General features: G+C 43.9%; 1 protein-coding gene across 1 annotated transcript in view; it reads left to right on the forward strand.

The window, feature by feature from the left end:
• Positions 1 to 22,496, forward strand: part of LOC103187487 (RNA-binding motif, single-stranded-interacting protein 3) — a 565,148-nt gene that overhangs the window by 514,132 nt on the left and 28,520 nt on the right. The window contains exons 11-13 of the mRNA XM_042346715.1: positions 4,106 to 4,152; positions 7,035 to 7,131; positions 8,609 to 8,659. Of these exons, the coding sequence (XP_042202649.1) occupies positions 4,106 to 4,152; positions 7,035 to 7,131; positions 8,609 to 8,659 (195 nt within the window). The remainder of the gene's footprint in view (positions 1 to 4,105; positions 4,153 to 7,034; positions 7,132 to 8,608; positions 8,660 to 22,496) is intronic.

The raw sequence follows: 22,496 nt of genomic DNA on the forward strand, positions 1-22,496 counted from the left end.
AACATTTAAAAAGCAGCTTAACGAAGTGATGGGTGATGGTAGAGTGGGTATTCTGGACGGATAATAATAATAATAATCCTTGCATTTGATATAATGCTTATCACGTCTCTGAACAGAATATATTCTAAAGTGAATTGACTGTATTTTGTGGCAATGAGGATGAGATCAAATGGACCAAAGGGTCTACTTCATCCAAACCCTTCTTGTGATGCCTAATTCACTTACACACCATAACCAAATCTATAGATGTTACACAAATACACAGACACACAAATATGCCCCCAAAATAACAACACATTTGAAAAATTGAAATAATGGCAGCCTTGGAATCAGTGTCACTGTCAGGCTCACACAGTTATATGCTGGTAATGTGCCACAATTCTTTGGAAGTGCAGTTTAATTTTGTGTTCAACTAAGGGTGATCTTATAGATGCTGCAACATTTCCACCAGAGCCATAAAGCAATGTCCAAGTATCCTCAAAGTCGTTGAAATGTGAAGGCAGTTATAACTCAAATTGAAGAGATAGTAGCCGTGAGCAAATGGTCAGTTGAATTAGTTTATATTCGTTGTCAGCTTCAGGATGTAGTTTGTATTTAAGAAGGTGGGAATAGTTTCTGTGGACTTTGGTTAAGAATGCAGTGATGTGTGCCATAGACCGTCTGTGCTGGCTGGAGAACTTATCAACTGCTCTCCTGCATCTCTGACTGATTCCTGCCCACTGTGCGTACCTTTATTTCCCATCTGCACTGATTGTTGGGGAAGGAGCCATTGTTTTGATCAAAAATCAATGCCACACAAGTAAAAGAGAGGAAAGAAACAGTTCCAATCATGAAGAAAAGTAGATACCTAGAGAATGCACATGTTCATCATCCAAAATTTGTTGGGGTACATTTAATGTGATTCTGCATGTCCGGCTCGTGGAGGATCGGTTGAAACAACTGGGATCACAATATAGCCAAGTGACGTTGGCTCATGTTTTGAAGGATAAATCTGCTTGACCTGCTCGTGGGATCCAGAGATCCTTTCCAATGATTCTAGCAAAAAAGCCACATTCTGAAACAGGATTTCTAAAGGTTGGTTGTTTGGTCATTTTGAAGAGCTGTTTTATGCCCAAATAGAGGGTCTTGTAGCTTTTCTGGATGGAAATAAACTGGCATTTTGTCAAAGCAGCCATTCCCCAAGGATAATGGCTTCTCTCAAGACATGAAAAAAGAATCATCACAACATCGAAATCTCTTCCTCTACCACACCTCCCCCTTCCACCAACTTTTGTCGAACAAAAATGACCAGTGTCCTGGTATTCGTAAATGTTATTTTTTTGTGAAGAGATGCGATTTATCAATAGCAGCACAGACTATAAGGTGTGACTTTTCACTTGCTAAGCATCTTAAGCCCAGCAAAGTAAGTGAGGGTAGACAGTCTCTCTGTGCAAACTGCAGAGGAAGATCTGATCAGAGGAGCTGCACTTCACCTCACACAGAACTAGTTACAACAACAACAATTACTTGGATTTATAAAGCGTCCCCCACGCCGGACGGCATCTCAGAGCACTTTTCAGTAACAGATCCCAGGGCCGAGCCAGGAGGATGGGGAGGAAGGTGACTAAAGGCGTGGTTGAAGAGAAAGTCTTCAGCAGGGACCTGAAAATAAGAAGAGAGGGAGCGAGGCGAATGGAGTGAGGAAGGGAATTCCTGAGCCTCGGAGCATAGTGGCTGAACGCACAGCCACCGAGCGTGGAGCGGAGGACTTGAGGGATGAGGAGGAGGCCAGACCTGGAGGAACGAAGTCAACGGGTACTGTTTTTAGGAGAGAGGAGGTCAGAGAGGAAGAGGGGTGCAGAGGGGTGGAGGGATTTGAATACAAGGGTGAGGATCTTGAAGTCGATCCTCTCTGGGACAGGCAGCCAGTGCAGTCTGGCAAGGACTGGGGTGATCGGGGAGCAGAGTTTGGTGCGGGTGAGAATGCGGGCGGCAGAGTTTTGAATGATTTGGATTTTATGGATGGTAGTGGATGATAGAGATGACAAAGGCATGGACTAGGGTTTCAGCAGCTTTCGGAGAGAGCTTTTGGTGGAGACGGGCGATGAGGTGGAAGAAGGCTGTGCTGGTGAGGGACTGGATGTGGAGGAGGAAGGATAATTGGGGGTCGAACCTGATGCCTAGGTTGCGTACAGGTTTGGAGAGTTTTAGGGGGAGGTCAGGGAGGTGGAGGAAGTGAGAACCATGAGATTTTAGACGTTGACGAGAGCCAAAGAGTATGGCTTCAGTCTTGTCAACGTTCAGCTGAAGGAAATTTTCGCTCATCCAGCCTCTTAGGTTCAACAGGCAGGCTGACAGAACATCAGGGGACTGGGGGTCGCAAAGAGAGGTGGAAAAAAGAGTTGGGTGTCGTCCGCGTGCATGTGGAAATGTACCCCATGTCTGCGGATGACATCCCCAAGAGGGAGCATGTAGATCAGAAAGAGGAGGGGGCCAAGGATGGATCCTTGGGGTACCCCACAGATAACCGGGTGAGAACGGGAGGAGAAGCCGTTTGTGCAGATGTACTGCTGGCGGTTTGTGAGGTAGGACTCGAACCATGCGAGTGCGTCTCACTGAGGTAGATGACGGAGGAAAGGTGGTGGAGGAGGATGGCGTGATCGACTGTGTCGAACGCGGCGGAGAGGTCCAGGAGGACAAGGAGGCAGAGGGAGCCCGGGTCACAGATAGAGAGGATGTCATTTGTGACTTTCACAAGCGCAGTCTCTGTACTGTGGGCGGAAACCGGATTGGAGGGGTTCGAAGAGGGAGTGGGAGGAGAGGTGTGCGCAAAGTTGATTGATAACAACGCATTCTAGGACTTTTGCGAGGAAGGGCAGGTTAGAAGTAGGGCGGTAGTGGCTGGGGTTGAGGAATCTAGGGAAGGTGTTTTGAGGACAGGGGTGATGACAGCAGTTTTGAGAGGGGCAGGGACTGATCCGTAGGAAACTGATTGATGACGTCAGCCATTAGTGGCAGAGGAGGGGGAGCTGGGTGACCAGCAAGTTGGTGGGGAGGGGGTCGAGGCAGCAGGTGGTGGGTTTCATTGAGGTGATGGTGGGTGAGGGGGAGGAGGGAGAGATGGGGAGGAAGGAACGTAGGAGGGGGTGGTGGTAGGAGCGGATGATAGGGAGGATGAGTGGGACAGAGAGGGTGTGGTGGTGGGTGACAAGAGGCAGGTGGATGAGACTGCCTGGCGGATGTTATGAATTTTGGATGAAAAGAAGTCCATGACCTCCTCGCACTTGGCATTTGATGTGAAGATTGAGGAGGCCTGAGGGGGAGCACGGAGGAAGTAGTGGGTGGTGGAAAAAAGGATTTTAGGCTAGTGTTTAGCCTCCAAGATGATGTTGGACTAAAAGGCCATCTTCGCTCATGTCAAGGAACGGCGGTAGCTGTGGAGATGCTCGAGCCACAGTTGGCAGTGGACTGTCAGGCCAGTTTTCCGCCATTAGTTATTGTCTAAGAGGCAGATAATTATTGACTGAAGACAGCAATTGAAAATAAAGTTTCACCTAAAGGAAGAGATACCCCATCCGACCTGCTGTCCAATCGGTCATGTTGGTCCCTGCTACTGTAGCGTGTTTGTAACCTGTGCCAACCATATATCAGCACCTTAAAGTGCTGACGGGACACTGGAATTGAAGTAGTCTAAACAATGGAATTTGCTGCATGAGTTAATAGTGGTATCAACTTCACCTATTAATTAAATCCATTTAAGGTTTTAATGTTGATAACATGGACATGTTTATGTCACAAATAAAGACCCTGTGAATTTTCACTAGAGATTTTAAGACTGTTTGTCTAATTTTACTTTAGATTCAGCCATTAACTTTACAAATGTAAAGACGACTTTAATGCCCAGAGAACTGTCCTGTGTTCTGCTGGCGTTCGGGACAGATTCTCGTCAGATGGGTATTGGATTTGGCACTCAGGAATGAGAAGACTTAGCTCAGTGATGTGTTGTCGACAGAATCTTCTTTAGTAACTGTGTTTCTATTTCATATGAGGAGCACTGATTCTCTGTGTAATTCTTCAGTATTCTTTCTGGAAAGTTTTAAAGTCTTGATTCATTTCTTTCTTTTAGACTGGCATGGCTTTAACCTATGATCCCACCGCGGCTATGCAGAATGGGTGAGTATTTCATTATGCAAGTAGCTGTTCTTCATAATAACAACAACAAAATTACAGTTATGGAGCGCCCTTCATGTCAGGAGGACTTTGCAAGGCGCTGGACAGTCAGCGGTCAGGACCCGAGCATGGGGGAGGGGTGGGGTAGGGATGAGGGAAGGCAGAGAGGTGGGAGGATGACTGAAGGCACGATCAAAGAGGAGAGTCTTGAGACCGGCCTTGAAGGAGGTAAGGGAGGAAGTGAGGCAAAGCGACTGTGGGATGGAGTTCCAGAGTGTGAAGGCAGAGAGGCTGAAAGCCCAGCCACCGATGGTAGGGTGGGTTGGGCGGGAGACATGGAACAGGCCGGAGCCCCCTGAACGGAAGGACGGGCAGGTTGGTAGGGAGTCAGCAGGTCAGAGAGGTAGGAGAGGGCAAGGCCATGGATGGCCTCTAAAGTGAGAACGAGGATCTTGAATTCAATTCTCTGAGGGATGGTAAGGCAGTGGAGTCGGGCGAAGGTGGGAGTGATGGGGTCACGGAGCCTGGTGCGTGAGAGTACACGAGCTGCAGAGTTTTGGATGATCTGCAGCTTGTGAAGGGAAGAGTTGGGAAGGCCGATAAGGAGGGAGTTTCCATAATCGAGCCTTGATATGACGAATGCGTGGGTGAGGGTTTCGGCAGCCTGAGGGGTGAGGCAGTGCCGGAGTCTGGCAATGTTGTGGAGGTGGTGGTAAGCAGTGCCTGTCATGGCGCGGATGTTGGGGAAAAAAGACAGTTCAGGGTCAAGCAGCCGATACTGTCAGTGCCCGAGGTCGGAGGCACTGGCGCGAGCCAATCAGGAGGGCCTCGGTTTTGCTGACGTTCAGTTGGAGAAAGTTGTCCCTCATCCAGGACTTGATGTCGGACAGGCAGTCAGTCAGGATGCCAGTAGTCCTGGAGTTGAGGGTGGAGACAGAGAGAGAGAGTTGGGTGTCATCTGCATACATGTGGAAATTTACCCCATGTTTGCGGATGATGTCACCAAGGGGGAGCATGTAGAGGGTGAAGAGGAGGAGACCAAGGACAGAACCCTGAGGAACATTGAGACGGTGCGGGGGCTGGAGGAGAAGCCGTTTGCAGAGACAAAGTGGAGGCGGTGTGAAAGGTAGGACCTGAACCAGTCAAGGACAGAACCTTGAAGGTTGAGGTGGAAGGAGAGGCGGTGGAGGAGGATTGAGTGGTCCACAGTATCAAAAGCGGTGGAGAGGTCGAGGAGAATGAGAAAGCAGAGGGAGCCCTGGTCACACATAGTCAGGATGTCATTTGTGACCTTGACTAGAGCAGTTTCCGTGGGCAGTTTTCATGGGCAGCATGGAAACCTGATTGGAAGAGCTCATGGAGGGAGTGGGAGGAAAGGAAAGAGCAAAGCTGAGAGGTGACGGCGAGTAGTGGGGAAGGAGGTGGAGCTGGGATTTAAGGAGAGGGGTGGGGATGGGGCCCAGGGAGCTGGTGGTGAGCTTCATGGAGGATATGGTGGTGATGACAGAGGAGGGGATGACAAGTTCAAAGGTGTAGAAGGAGGGATGCCTTCAGGAACACAAGTAGATCACATCGAGTTTCCAGCAGGTCGTAGCTAAGTACTTTTGGTAACCGGAAGTAATCCTGTTCTGCACAACTTAGATTACTTATTAAGGAATCTCATTAAGAAGTGTTAAACACTGTATTCCCGCATCCCCCCCATCCCACCACCACCACTCCGGTTGCCCCATCTACCACACTTGAATCAATCTGGAATTTAGCTTCAATATCGAGGCATGAGACCTATTCCAACAAAGCTGAGGGCTGTAAACTAAATGCGTCTCTGGTAAAGAAATACCGGATTTATGTCAACATTTTATATCTGCTATTTGCCACGTTGCTAGCCCAACATTAGTTGTACGTCAGTGTCAGTGATGAATAATCATGTACCAGTATTTACACATTTAAGGGTTAACTTGCATGAAATGCTATAAACATGCTTAAGTGCTCCTCTCAGCTCCAAGCTATTTGCTCTATAGGGAGTGGGAGAACCTACTGCCAAAAGACATAATATATTTAAAACTACCTCCCTTCCTGCATGCCCTCCCCCTAGTACATTACATTAATAAACAGGGAAGGAAACTCACCATCATACCCTCAAGAGTTACAGACACACAGAATGCTTTCCTCATATTCTGAATTAAATGCATTAGTAAACCAGTCTTTATTACCACAGTGCTTCCGAATGTTAATCCCTGTAGTACAGCTAGGCTGGAGCCATGCACTAATTATTTTGTAATAGAGTTGCCACAGCAGCAATTGCTGCAAAATATTCTTTTTTTNCTAATATGACCCTACCTGTGGTTCACTGTTAATCACCAGTCTCTTTCTTAAAAATGTCAAAATGTTTCCAGGTGTTGCAAAAAACCTTAGAATAATTCTTTTTTTCAGCATAAGTATGTGTATAAATATTTAATCGAGCTCTGTCACAAGGGGCGATGGCAATATAGAAAATCCACTTTGGATGCAATACATTTTCAGTGTGCATCAGAATTTTACCAAGGCTCACAGGGATTCACACACGTACACATAAGAAAATAGGCACATATGTAGACATATGAGAGAGAACAGAGAGAGAAATAATGTCATATTTTGGCTGTCAGGCTCACGTTGGCAAACACTTTGAGAATGAAATATTATGGCTGAAGGACATCTTTAAACATGAGCAGTCAGCGTTGCCTGACCTTTGATCTGTGCTATTTCACAAAGAACCATTGTAAATGTGATTCTTATGAAACCTCATTGCCCAGGAACAGACTTTAGAAGTTGAAAAGGGAATGATGCCAGCTGCTGTCTTGGTCTAGAACTTTGTTTTCTTACACTAATACTGTGTTTGCCTCCTACAGTTTTTATTCTTCACCGTACAGTATTGCCACGAATCGTATGATTGCGCAGACATCTATCACACCATTCATTGCTGCTTCTCCTGTTTCCACGTATCAGGTAGGAGGGAGTTTGCCACTTTGTGGTGGAAGCTGCTCTTTATTTGTTTTATTACAAGCACATTATTTTGCCCACAAACGTTAGCAGCGGGACTCTCAGTGTACCTTTCAAGCATTCAGCAGTTCGCTTTCTTATTGTCACTTGTGCAAGAGCAGGAGCTTTGTCAAACCTCTGAGTTGGTTGTGAGATTCTTTGATGAGTTGGTGCTGGCTGCAAGCCACGGGAATGTTACACCTGAGGTCTAGTGATGAAGACGTCTCATGTTTGTTTCTCCAGCAGCCCTGACACTCTCAGACTTTGATTCAGATTTGTTCGGTTGCAAGAGACACTGCGAGGCAGTCTCTTCATTTACTTGGAACATTTGTGGATACGTGTTCCAGCTCACCTGTCCATCCCTGGCTGGCTCGAAGCCATTGTTTGATTTGCAGATCACCCATCAGTTCCTCTGTCCCTATCTCACACCATGTTCTGGGCGACATAGGTGCTACTATGTTAACATAATCCCACAGGCATCCAAAAATGTCTGTCTTTTTCAGGATGCTTTTATTTCTGAATAGTAAATTTGTAGAAAAGTGTAACTGTCTACCAACATCAGTTAGTCTGAAGGTAAAAAGGGAATTCTGTCATGTCTTCTATGCTTGAGTCGTTTACAGACTCCAAGGATCACTTGCCAGGAACAGACACGAGCTCCAGCTCTCCAACATTGCTGACACACTGATTGTTTGTCATCCATCCCATGTTGAAGTAGCTCCTGCTGTGTCTACCCTCAGTTGTGTCTGACTGTTATTTTAAAATGAGACACTGTGTTTGCACCTGTACCCTGACTCGGTGGCCCAGTCTGATGGAATCAAAATCTCTTCTCTCTAATGGCTCCAATGGTCCTGGGAGGTAAAGATATCTCCTGCCCCTTGATCCCATAGCTCATGCTTTTTATATATCAGGGAACCCTCACAGTAGATTAATTAGTTAATTAGTCAGGTGGATCTATTGGATATCATCAAACTTTTTTTAGGAGGAAAAATGATGGCACGAAGGCAAAAATTTGAATCCAATTGAAATGAGGAGGGATGCGTTTCTTTAATGTTGAGACACATAAAACAAGATTACATTTTCTCACAACTGCCATTGGCTACTCGTGAGGCTTGAAAGGTTTGCTAAGCTTTCAGAAAGTACATGCAGGCACCTGCACAACCTCAGTGTGTGGTAAAATGCAGAGTGAGAATCCGATAGCGCAGTCTAAAATGTTGCCGAATGCTCAGTTATCAAGTCAGGGAGCGAGCTTGTTACATCATGCTGGTTTTCCTCTCACAAGCAGAACTCTAAATTACTGCCTGTTTATCAAACTTTAATTTTCCAAGCCTGCAGCTTGTGCAGATTTGCTTAATGTACATTTGTGGACTAAAGATCATTGTATAGGTTTGAGTGTGTAATGCATTTGTTGATGCATTGTGATTCATTTGGTTCGTTTTGCACACAGGTCCAGAGTACATCATGGATGCCTCATCAACCATATGTTATGCAACCAACAGTAAGTTGTATTGATACCTTGTTTTCTGAGCAGATATTTCTGTCAAAGCCGCAGTCAGCCACCTAGTGCACAGGCAGGGTTTTGGCAGAGTAAAGTGGACTGGGCACATTGAAGTGGTTGATGTGACTTGTGTCCCTTTTGCAAGGCACAGTTACAGCAAACAAGGAGGTTCCAATATTATGGATAGGCAGAGAAGCCGGTTACAAGGGTCTGTGTTGCATGTACATTAAAAGGTGTATCGCTCGTTTCAACATGTGGTAGCCAGGAACACAAGTGGTTAAAAAAAATGTTTCACTTGAATTATTCACCTTTGACACACTCAAAGAACTGCAGAGACAAACTTGTTTTCATTGGGGAGAAGATGATTGGGGGGAGGAAGCGGCAAGATCCAGGTCTTTCAAATGATGCAAGTATTGATACTTCCGGTGCAACTAGACTTGGTCTATGAGCATAGGTTTAAACTAACACAAATCTCTAGTGACAAATCTCTAGCAGATTCAAAGAGCTGTTATCACGTGCTGTATTGTGTATGTGGCTCAGACTGCCACCAAAACATTCAAGCTGTCTTAACTAACTCCTTTCAAAAACAACTGGCTTAATGTCTGAGGCCTGAAATCTCTCACTGCCTTAAAATTTGGGGTTGTGTGGATTTTGGGGGAAAAACTAAATTTGGTTTTGATGTTCAGTTTTGATGTGAACTACAAAAAATAATTTGACTAACGAATTTATTTTTTTCCCCCAAAACCTGCACAATCCTAAGTTTTAAGACAATGGTCTTAAAGCAAAAATATGTACGTTTCAGTCTTCCAATTAGGAACAATATTGAAAGGGTATAGGGACAGGTAGAGCCTGAGATAAAGCCACATGATTTTTGTGCTGCTGAAGGCAGGTGAGAGGACTGTTGTTTGTAAGGGAGCAAGTCAGGTATGAGAAGGGAAGATGGGAGCATGAATAAATATTCCCAAAGTTTTTCTTGCTCATATTGAGTATTTGTTAAGAACCTTCCTCTGGGAGACGGAGTGGCTTACGGTCACAGTTGATTATCTCTTGCGTGGTTGGTGGAGTCAGTTTATAAACTTCACACAATTTGAAAGATACTCATTAATAATTTAAATTTATCAGCCAGTGTACTCAGTTTGAAGTTACAGAAAAATGAAATATAATATCAGGACATTCATAACATTTCATAACAGACCCGGAGTGATAATTATTACATTCACTGTGTTATTAAACCACATTTTTCACACCATTTATTTTCACCCATGGCTTAACACCTGAGATGGATAACCACAACTTGCATCTTTATAACGCACCTCAAGCAGGGTAGGATCCCAGAGTGCTTGACCAATTAACAGAAGCTCCTTGGATTTCTATTTTAAATCATTTCCTGCCCCCTTCCTCTCCAAAGGGCCCAAAATACTTATATTTAACCCATGAGAATATTCCTAATAATAATAATCCTTGAATGTGATATAGTACCTTATTATGTTGGAAAATGGATCAAAATGCTTCACAGGATTTATTATTAAAAAAATCGTTGCAATTGATATAGCACCTTATCATGTCTTTGAGACGTCTCAAGGCGCTTCACACAATATACTGTAAAATGAATTGACTATCTTTTGTGGGCGAAACGTGGCAGCCAATTGTGCACAGCAGTGGTTCACAAACAGTCGTGCATTGAGTGACCAAATTATTTTTAGAAAAAAGGCAACTGAACTTGTATCAAACTTATGTGGACTCACAGTGCCACTGTCCTCTGTAAAGTCACAGTGCCACTGTACTTGCTAAAGGCACATTGCCACTGTCACGCCTGTAAATCCTAAAGAAGGTTGATAGTCTGAATTTATAAGTATTTAAAAATTCTAATACAAGCTATTCAGGTTAATTAATAATTGATTACCCTAGCTTAGGTGCCCATCCAGCATTGATAAGCAGTTTGAGATGTCATCCTGAAGTGAAAGGCGTTATATAAATGCAAATTGTTTTGTACTTTATATCAAGCTGTACACTCCAAAGAAGGTTTGAACCCAGGTCTGTTGTGGATAAACTGATCTCAGCCGGCGCAGCAGTGGAGATTTTCCAATTAGCCTCTGCACGCTTGGACTAAGCCGTTGACAAAAAACACATAAAGAAAGATCACTTTGTGCAAAAAGGTTGACTAGGGTCCATTGTGCCTCAAACTGAGCACCTTCAGTGATCCAAACTCCACTTAGTCTTAGCCTGTAAGATCATTTTACATTAATATTTAAGATTATGCATAATTTTGGACAATTCTTAAATTCAGGCTGTGTTTGAAAGTTTTTTTTAAATTTACTGAATTTAAGAGTTTTCAACAATTCTGCTTGATTTACACAGATTCACATAAATTGTAGATTACAGAGACAGGTCATTCAGCTCAACTAGTCCGTGCCGGTATTTATACTCCAGTTGAGTCTCCAACCATTCCTTATTCCTTCCCATATCCTTCTATTTCTTTCTTCCTCATGAGCATATCTAGCTTCCTCTTAAATGCATTGTTACTATCTGTTCAACCACTGCTTTGGACAGTGAGTTCCACATTCTCATTAACTTCTGCGTGAAATAGTTCCTCCTAAATTCCATTTTAGATTCCCTAGTCACTATCTTACACTTGGGTCTTATGGCTCCCAAACCAGTGGGAACAGTCTACTTATGCTCAATGTGAACTTTTAAAACAGAATACACCTACAAATACACCTATGCTTGTCTACAAATAATAATAATAATCCTTGCATTTGATATAGCGCTTTTCACGTCGGGAGGACGTCCCAAAGCGCTTCACAGAACATACTGCAAAGTGAATTGACTGTATATTTGTGGGCGAACGCGGCAGCCAATTGCGCACAGCAATGTCCCACAAACAGTCGTAGATTGAAAATGACCAATTAATTATTGTTTTTGGTTTTTGAAGGGATTATCATTAGGCGTGTGGAGTAAGGAAACTTGCCCAAGGTTTCGCCCTCTGCCTGGAATTGAACTCAGGTCTCTCACTTGCAAAGCGAGTGCTCTAACCACTGAGCTACAGGACTCCACAAATACACTGTCACTTCATTGTACAATAAATCCTATAAAGCATTTTGATCCATTTGACAACATAATAAGGTGATTATTATGTTGGCAAACGGCACTTCAGAATTGTTGTATACTCCAAGATGGAGGACAAGTTTTCAGCCTCACCATTCATGCAGAGGGAACACTTTAGCCGCTTCCAGCCCACATATCCCTACTTGCAACACGAGATTGATCTTCATCCAACCATCTCTCTGTCGGGTGGAGAGAAGCCTTCTCCCTATTAGTGGCTGTGTACCTTACAGCTTTGAGACCTACAGCAGCAGGTAGAACTGAACTCGGAGTCGGTCAGGGCGCCACCTAGCCAAACCATCTTTGATGGTGGTTTGATACAAGTTCAGTTGCCTTTTTTCTAAAAAAAATTTGGTCACTCAATCCACAACTGTTTGTGGGACACTGCTGTGCGCAATTGGCCACAAAAATATATAGTCAATTCACTTCACAATATATTCTGTGAAGCGCTTTGAGACTTCTCAACTATTTGATAAGAGGCGTAATCTATAATAATTATCACCTAATATATCTATAAGGATTATTATTATATTTTTAGAACCCAAATAAATCCAACACTCTGGTCATATTTCAGGATTTGCTGAAATGGCAATCTCACAGATTGTACCTGCTATCCACATGCAGTCAAGTTCATAATGCAACTCAATTAATTAAGAGCAGAAATAAAAAAGTCCTCAATCCCACACCTCGGATCTTTCAAGGGTGAAAAATATCATCTGAATGTTAAGCCATTTGCCAAAGACTGTTTCCTTTCCTTTGATAACCCCAGGATTTTCATTGTAGTTACTGCTGTTGTGGTTGTGATTCAATCAAAGCTCACTGTTGTTCTGTCTAATATCTCTACCAAGTATCTGTCCTGCTGACAAAGCTGTTTATTTTGGACTCCTGTGGGTTTGCTTTGGAGATGAGCTAACAATGCAAACAGTTCTCTTATCCACATTACTGCCTTCCTGCTGGGATGTTAATGAACCCTACAAATATATACCAACGTCTTTATAATCTTTCAGGAAGAAATACAACAGCTTCCAGTTATGTAGTAATCACTGAAATAGAACCTTAAAATAAATCCGAGCCAGTTACTCATTCCTGATGCAGACACTTTCTGACTTAATAACTCCTTCATTGTGTAGTAGTGCCAGAATATGCTTTGTAGATGATTTGAGACTGAATCGAGTCTGTTGCCCTCACATGACGAGGCAGTCTGGGGTGGGTGTTGGTGCCACGGTGGTGCTTTGCCATGTCATTTGGACTGACTCAGCAAGGTGGTGGGCAGTGGGGGGGTGGGGGGAGAACAAGGCATGAAGTCAAACTTCCAATAACACATTTCAATAAACTGACTCAGAATGCTTAAATCTGTGTTAAAATGAGTGTGTTTTGGAAGCTGGGTTTATACTGATCGAAAATTTGCACTATTTGCAAAAAAATTTATGAGTGATGGATTTGGAGCTTGGATCACACACCTGGAGCCGCCTGTGGGGTGAGAAATCCCAAATCGTATCAGATGAAATGTTTTAAACTGATGCCTGTTTGCCTGTCCAGGTAGACGCTAAAGATCCCAATTTGAAATGGCACTATTCAAAAAGAGAAAGGGTTTCTCCTGGTATCGTGCCAATAGTCTTCGAAATACAATTGGTCATTCAGTGCATCGCTGTTTGTGGGACATAGCTGTGCAAATAGCTTTCGTGTTCACCCACAAAATAAACACAGCCATACAGCGAGATCCCGACAACGTGACAAATCAAAATGTAAAGGTTAATATTACACATCATGCATTACTATAATTTCAGAAAGACACATCCGAGTACCTCCAGGATTTACTATTTACGAATCCTTTGGCAAATACTGTATCACAAAGTAAACTCCACTGCATTTTTCATGGCTGTGGAAAGTGCCTGTGTGAATGGGGCTTGGCTGGTGGCAAATCACACTGGAGTCTTGGAGTGAAGAGAAGGTGTTTTGAGGAGGTACGCTTTAGGAGAACCTGAACTCAATTCAGTATAATGATAGACCGGAGGAATTGTAATAGGGGACAAAGACATGGCAGAGTCATTAAACAAGTATTTTTCTACAGTCTTCACCGTAGAAGACACTGGAAACATACCAAAAATAGAGGACCAAGAAGACAATGTTAGCGAGCAACTTAGGGAGATTAACATTAGTAAAGAGATGGTTCTAGATAAATTGTCGGGTCTTAAAACCGATAAATCCCCTGGACCGGATGGCCTGCATCCGAGAGTTTTAAAGGAAGTGGCAACTGAGATAGTGGATGGCATGTCTATAATCTTCCAAACGTCCGTGGATACTGGAAAAGTTCCCAATGATTGGAAGATTGCAAACGTAACTCCATTATTTAAGAAGGGTGGGAGAGAAAATAGGGAAAACTATAGACCAGTTAGTTTGACGTCAGTTGTAGGGAAAATTCTTGAGTCCTTAATAAAAGACGTAGTTATGGGATACCTGGAAGACCATAAAAAGATTAGGCAGAGTCAACATGGCTTTACAAAAGGGAAGTCATGCTTGACTAACCTTTTAGAATTTTTTGAGGATGTATCCAGCAGGTTGGATAAGGGGGAACCAGTAGATGTGGTATATTTGGATTTTAGGAAGGCATTTGACAAGGTGCCACACAAAAGGCTGTTACTCAAGATCAAGGCCCACGGGATTAATGGGAAAATATTAACATGGATAGAAGAGTGGCTATCGGGTAGAAAGCAGAGAGTAGTGATAAACGGATCATTCTCGAATTGGCAAGATGTAACTAGTGGAGTGCCACAAGGATCAGTGCTTGGGCCTCAGCTATTTACCATTTACATCAATGATCTGGACGAGGACATTGAATGTAATGTGTCTAAATTCGCGGATGATACTAAACTAGGTAGCAGAGTGAGCTCTCAGGATGATGCAAAAAGATTGCAACAAGATATAGATAGGCTAGGGGAGTGGGCAAGTAGGTGGCAGATGGAATTCAATGTTAGCAAGTGTGAAATTATTCACCTAGGTAGCAAGAATAAAAGAACAGATTATTTTCTGGAAGGGGAGAAGTTAGATAGTGTTAGTATTCAAAGGGATTTGGGTGTCCTTGTACACCAGTCCCAAAAAGTTAGTTTGCAGGTGCAGCAAGCAACTAAGAAGGCGAACGGCATGTTAGCGTTCATTTCGAAAGGTTTAGAATATAAGAGTAGGGAAGTCTTGCTGCAACTGTATAGGGCTTTGGTGAGACCGCACCTAGAGTATTGTGTGCAGTTTTGGTCTCCTTATTTAAAAAAGGACATACTTGCCCTAGAGGGGGTGCAGCGTAGATTCACTCGGTTAGTTCCTGGGATGAGGGGACTGACCTATGAGGATAGGCTGAATAAACTAGGGCTGTATTCTCTAGAGTACAGAAGAATTAGGGGGATCTTATTGAAACTTATAAGATTCTTAAAGGGCTGATAAAGTAGACACTGAGGGTCTGTTTCCCCTGGTAGGAGAATCTATAACCAGGGGTCACAGTCTTAAAATTAAGGGTCAGCCTCTTAGAACAGAGTTGAGGAAACATTTCTTCACTCAGAGGGTAGTGAACTTATGGAATTCACTACCCCAGAAGGCTGTAGATGCTCAGTCCTTGAACATTTTCAAGGCTGAGACTGATAGATTCTTGAAAAATAGAGGGATTAGGGGATATGGGGATAGGGCAGGTAATCAGAGTTAGGTGAGAAGATCAGCCATGATCTTATTGAATGGCAGAGCAGGCACGAAGGGCCGAATGGCCTACTCCTGCTCCTAATTCTTATGTTCTTATGTTCTAAACAGCAGGTGTGAGTCCAGACCACCTCCATTCCCAAATGCTCTCTTAAAAAATCTCCTTGGGTGGTCCAATAGATGGGCCAGGGTTCCAGAGACTGCATTTTAATTTTATTAAAGTTGCCGATTTGGCCCTTTCAAAATAATAAAACTAAAAACAGATTTCAAAATCCAGTTTGTTAATCTGGAAAGCCAACCCCAGGCTCCCTGAACCAAATGATTCCAAAGCAATATGAAAGGGACATTAAAGAAGAGAGTCTAAAATCAGAAAATAAAGGAATTAAAATCTCCCAATTCCTGCCTCAGAAATCCTTTTAGTTTTTAAGGAAAACATTCCTGGGGCTGCTCTCTTCCTCAGGTTACCAGAGCTGTTGTTTTGAAACCAAAATGCCCAGGATATCCCTTTGTGCACTTGTCCCCGAATTGTTTTGAACTTGATTTATAAAGTTGCTGAAAGATTGATCTGCTCCAGGACATGGCAATGAGGCAAACATTCCAGCGATTCCTCCCGTTAAAAGACTGGAGTTAGACTGTGTATATGGCAGGCCAGTTCTTTCAATATCTACACTGAGTTTTATTTTATCATTGCTGCCAAAGCAACTTCAGCGTGGAAGAAGTTGAGTTTGTTTGTAAGGCGGAGTCACATCAAGGCTCGATTACGGGAACTCCCTCCTCATTGGCCTTCCCAACTCTTCCCTTCACAAGCTGCAGATCATCCAAAACTCTGCAGCTCGTGTACTCTCACGCACCAGGTTCCATGATCCCAGCACTCCCACCCTCGCCCGACTCCACTGTCTCCCCTCGTCCTCACCTTTAAGGCCATCCATGGCTTTGTCCCCTCCTACCTCTATGACCTGCTGACTCCCAACCAACCTGCCCGCTACCTCCGTTCATCGGGCTCCGGCCTGCTCCATGTCTTCCGCCCGATCATCGGTGGCCGGGCTTTCAGCCTCTGTGCCCCCACACTCTGGAACTCCATCCCACGGTCCCTTCGCCTCGCTTCCTCCCTTGCCTCCTTCAAGGCCGGTCTCAAGACCCTCCTCTTCGATCATGTCTTTGGTCTCCCTCCCACCTCTCTGCCTTCCCTCACCCCTACACCACCCCTCCCCCATGCTCAGGCCCCGACATTTGACTGTTCAGCGCTTTGGGACATCCTCCCAACGTGAAAGGCGCTCTATAAATTTAATTTTGTTGTTGTTGTTGTGGTGTGCGTTGGTCATGTACAGACAGCAGGAAAATACGCATCATCGTGTGCACTTTCCACAGACTTGAGATTGTATGTCTTTCAAAACCCAACAGCACAAAGCTTTCCCAAGGAGGGGTGTATTGCATTTTGGGGCTGATATGAAATCTTACTGGCTGATCTGTGTTCCCACCAGAGAATAGGTTTCCACTCCAGGAGGTGTCAACTTGAAGCTTCTTTAAACTGAGGCCAGTCAATGATGACAGTAGAATTGCTTAGATGCAACTTGGAGCAGGATGTTTCCTTCCGAATTAGTTTCCGACTCCAAATCCAGAGCTGATTGCAGGAAGGTTTGAACTATAAAACCCTGATTGTAACTGGATGTGGGTCACCCTGACTCACAGGAACTCCTCTCTCACGCAAAGCTCCAGCAAGTCAGGCCAATGTGGTGACCTTCAGGGTTTGATGAGTATGAATTCAGCAATAAACACCCCTGTTTGATTTCAGTGTTTCAAACACAGTTTTAATGCATCAGCGCTCTCTTAAGGTTGAGCTCAATTTGGCAATTGACAGAGCGCTGGCACTTACTTTTTTTTGTTCTACAACTACCAACAACAACTTGTATTTGCACAGCACCTTCACATAGGGCAATGTCTCGGAGCAGGGACAAGGTTGGATGCCAAGCGAGGAAGAGGTAGGATTTCCAAAAATAAAAGGACACCAGTCTGTTGGCTGAAACCCTGTATCTTTAGTCAGTTTCAAAGGTCGAGTTAAGCCTGTATTCCATGAACCAGCTGTGAAATGCTGGGCTCCACAGGCCAGCCTGTTTAGTGCTGCAGATGGCTCTGGGGCCAAACATTTTTACAGAGTTTTGAAGGAGGGGTTGAGGGCGCTATTCACCCGAGGCCAGTTATTGACTGGAGAAGGAGGGGCTCTTGCTCCTGGGAATACCCTCGTAGAGCAGAGCCGGCACTTGGTGACGTGGGGAATAAGTAGGTCGGAGAGGTAGGGAGGTGTCAGGGCGTGAACAGATTTGTTGATGAGTATGAGGATCTTGAAGTTGATCTATTCTGTGATAGGGAGCCAGTGGAGCCTGGCGAGGACTGGAGTGATGGGGGTTTAGAGGAGTTTAGAGCTGGTGAGTACATGGGCGGCAGAGTTTTGGAACGGTTGGAATTTGTGGATAGTGGAGATTTGAATAGTTGAGGTGGGAGGTGAAAACGGCATGGACAAGAGTATTCCTAGGAGCAAGATATTCCCGATATTACAATATACAATCCCGACCCCCAACTCGGGTCCGAAACACTGACTGTCCAGCGCCTTGGGACGTCCTCCTGACGTGAAAAACGCTATACAAATGCAATTTTGTTGTTGCTGTCTGACAATAATAATAATCATTGCATTTGATATAGCGCCTTGTCACATTTCCTAGATGTCTCAAAGTGCGTCACCGTATATACTGTAACGTGAATTGACTGTATATTTTGTGTAGGTGAAACAACAATCTACTTATCCCTTATTACAATTATGGCATCAAATTCCACATTGAACTTGTAATTTGTATGTCGAACAAGGTTGAACATTCCAAAGAATGCAGGGCTCAGTTTAGATTCCAGCACTACATCGACTAACTATTACATTCATAAACACTTTTCTCTCTGCAGCAAGTGGCAGAGCGGAACAAGGTAATTTGTGCTTCTTTGGTCATGATGAAGTCCTACGCAAAAGACCATCTTAATGCTATGTTGTAAACAACATGATGAGAGCTTTGCATAGATATTTCTTTGTGAAAACAGTAGGTTTATAAGCATTCACTGTAAAATCACCAGTGAAAATGATGCCTCAATATCGGATTAAGCACAAACAACAACAACTTGGATTTATATAGCGCCCTCCACGCCGGACAGCATCTCAGTGCGCTTTACGGTAACGGACCCTGGGACCAAGCCAGGGGGAGGGGGGGAATGTGATCAAAGGCACGGTCGAAAAGAAAGGTCTTCAGCAGAGACCTGAAAATGGGAAGGGAGGGAGTGAGACGAAGGGAGTGAGGAAAGCAGTTCCAGAGCCTCGGGGCATAGTGGCTGAAGGCACGGCCGCCGAGGGTGGAGCGGAGGACTCGGGGGACGAGGAGGAGGCCAGAGCTGGAGGAACGAAGGTAACGGGTACTATTTTGAGGAGAGAAGAGATCAGAGAGGTAGGGGGCTGCAGAGGAGTGCAGGGACTTGAATACAAGGGTGAGGATCTTGAAATCGATCCTCTCTGGGATAGGCAGCTAGTGCAGTCTGGCAAAGACTGGGGTGATCGGGGAGCGGAGTTTCGTGCGGGTGAGAATGCAGGCGGCAGAGTTTTGAATGATTTGGATTTTATGGATGGTAGTGGATGGGAGACCGGCAAGGACGGCATTGGAGGAGTCCAGCCGAGAGGTGACAAAGGCATGGACCAGGGTTTCAGCGGCTTTTGGGGAGAGGTATGGGCGGAGACGGGCGATGAGTCGGAGGTGGAAGAAAGCGGTGCTGGTGAGGGACTGGATGTGGGGGAGGAAGGATAATTGGGGGTCGAACCTGACGCCTAGGTTGCGTGACATCTGTGGCGCTGGGAAGTGACACTGGGAAGGAATGAGAAAAAGCCACCCATGACTGAATAGCCCACCTACCTTGAACTGCATCACGTGTCACTTATATATGTGCCAACAACACAATGAAAATCACAGTCTTTTTGGCTTCCCTCCCTCCCACAAGAAAACGCTATGTCAAATATCTTTTGGACAAGGAACAGTAACCTTTAAATATAGGCTGTGTAGGTTATCAAAGAGTGGTTCAGACTTGTGACATATGGTGTTTGAATGTAGCATGCGCAACATATCACAACAACTGCCAATTGAATTGCCAATGGTCTGATTTTTAACAGTTTACAATGCTTAGGCACTTAGCTAATATTTGACATTTCAAGGTCAAGGCCCCAGCTTGTTGTTCCCCAATGCAAACGTAAGTTGTTATTTGGCTCCATTTCCATACTCCACTAGGTTCCTTTCATGGATTGTGCTGCTTAATCCACGGCAAGTTCATGGATGCAGAGTTTTGTGCCAAGGCAGTTTTCCTGTCTATTTGCTTTATAGCTTTGGACGTGACCGCTTAGATCCTGTGAGGTCACTGGGAAGGAATGAGAAAAGGCCACAGATGACACTTGAACTATTTCCACTGTTGGCTGCACACCAGCAGCACTAACTGTTCTTTGACTAGCACATGAGCTCATTAAGAACATGATCGAAAACATCTGCTGTCTTGAGCAAAACAACAAACAATGCACATTTGAAGAGTCCATTTTTGATGAGATCCATATGTGCCACAGCTTAAGTTAAACTCCATACTCGTGTTAGTTCATCCCTCTATTACATCTCCTTAAGAAATGCAGAGTATTTGGTCATGGCTTTTTGTGGGACATTTCTGCACACAAATTGGCTGTGTTCACCCACAATTTATACAACCACTCCACTTTAAAGTATATTCTGTAAAGTGCTTTTAAATCTTCTCCTGACGTGAAAGGTGCAACATCATATTGATGATTTTGTTATTATTTTCTCTGGATTTTTTTGCGAGAAATGCTTATGAATTTAAATTGATGAAATTGGCTGCTGCGTTTAGCACAGTTTTTGTTTGGATTTTTATATATTATATAATGACACGTTACGCTGCCACGTGAGCTCACTCTATGCACCTCTCCCTCAAACTTCTGCCTGTCCCTGAACCCACCTCAACCAAACAGGCAGAAAATATTGGTGAACATAATTTTTAATGAAGTGACTAACTTCCCCTTTAAAATAAAGACTGTCTTATTTTGTTAGCCTCCCTGGGATTTAATTTTTTTTAAAGTCAAAAGCTGATCCACACAATATGTTCCTGGGGGTGCAATTATATGTGTAACATATAAATCAAGCATCTGTTTTCCTTATTTAATTCAAGAAAGGAACTCAGGATGTCTTACATTTTGATGCATTGATTCAAATATGAATTTAGGCAGCTGGGATTCATCCATTTACAGTGTAGATTACAGAGGAAGCTGGACTTTGCCTGACCTCACCAAAAATAAGACAGTTTTTGTAAACGCCCCCGAAAAATTAAGAATGCAGATTCATCGTAAAATAAATTGTACAAATTGATGAAAGAAGAGAAACAGTATTGCTAAGTCAGTAAAAGTGGTAGTTGAGCTTTATTTCAAAACAACATCAACTTGCATTTTATAAGCACCTTTCATGTAGGATGATGTCTCAGAGCACTTCATAATGGAGTGTTCCACAACTTGTGCCATAATGACTGAAGGCTTGGTGGTGCAGAGAGGGCAGGGCACACACAGGAAGCCTGTGTTAGCTGAGCTAGGGATGTTCAGAGACAGGAGGCATTAGAGCCTGGCAAGGTTTGGGGTGATGGACTTGTGAAGTTTGGTGCAGATGAGGCTGAGTTTTGGATTAGCTTGACAAGATAAGATTGCACAGGTCCATGGAAAATGCACTACGTTTAGCATGGGTCAACATATAGCACGGGTGCACTGTGGACTCCTGTGTACTGTGGATAAGTGCAGTACACTTCGCATCTGACATTGAGCAGTCAGCATCCCATGCCAAAACATGGCTGCCTTCTGGGGCATGAGCTCAGCATGACGCCATTTTCTGTGCATTGTACGAGTGAAGGAAATGTGACACTTCTTGTGCACGTGCAGCATACAAAAAGTGATGTCATTGCCAACCATCTGACCTGGAAGAAAGGGGAGAAAACCATTCGGTCATATTTGATTTTATCAAGGGTTTCTGGGCTTATGGACCCAGACCACCGCATTATAATAGTGCCATTCTTCAAGAATATCATAAGGAAGCAGCATTCTCCCCTTTGTCTGTATTTTAAGTATTTGATTTCAAGCAATCCCAAGAAAGGTTCAGTTCAACTTCTCAATTTAAAATGAATAGTTTGGAAATTTGCAATTACTTCCAAAAAGGTACACTGTTAGAATTATGTTGTACGCCTGTTGTAAACGTTAATCTAGAATGCGGAGTGGGGGGAATTGTGTTTTTTGAATTAATCATCATCAGTGATAATCATCACATGAAGAAAAAATGCTATCAAAAAGCAGTCAATACTTACTGATGGTCGCAGAGGATTGCTAAGACTCAGTTTTCTTCTGTAATAAAAATGAAGAAAATAACAATCTTTACATTTGATAGAGTGCATTCTACATCAAGAGGATGTCCTAAAGTGCTTCACAGAATAAACTGTAAAACGCTTACTCTGGCTGTGTATTTTGTGGGTGAAGGAGCATTTTATGGGGTGGCAAATAATCTCCCTTACACGCGTTCTCTATTGATCACAGACTGCAGTCAGAGTCGCACTGCAATGAACATATTAAGCAGCAGCTCCAGCATAGCTACATCCTTGGCACAATGGAGAAAGAGTGAGCTGACACTTGTACAAACATTAAATTAGTGTGTGGGTTGTTATTTCCCCTGGCTAGACAGGAGCTATTTTTCTGAAAGCAAATCCACTTTTGCAAAGGTTTTTTTTAACCTTTTATGGATGTTTTCCATACGACCTGCTGAGCTGGCTCTACATGTAGCGGCAGTAACTTTCAGGATGAAAACTGCAGGTATAGAATAGAATAGGAAAGTTGGGGGCTGGGAGGCTGGCACACACAGAAACTCTGTGGGGCCTTTCAAAATCTCTTTCGAGTTTGCTACTATCTGAATAAATGTGCCAGTCCTGGGGGAAAAAAAGCCCAGGAGCA

This window comes from Callorhinchus milii, unplaced genomic scaffold (genome assembly GCF_018977255.1).
Source record: "Callorhinchus milii isolate IMCB2004 unplaced genomic scaffold, IMCB_Cmil_1.0 Scaffold2, whole genome shotgun sequence".
NCBI classification, from domain to species: domain Eukaryota; kingdom Metazoa; phylum Chordata; class Chondrichthyes; order Chimaeriformes; family Callorhinchidae; genus Callorhinchus; species Callorhinchus milii.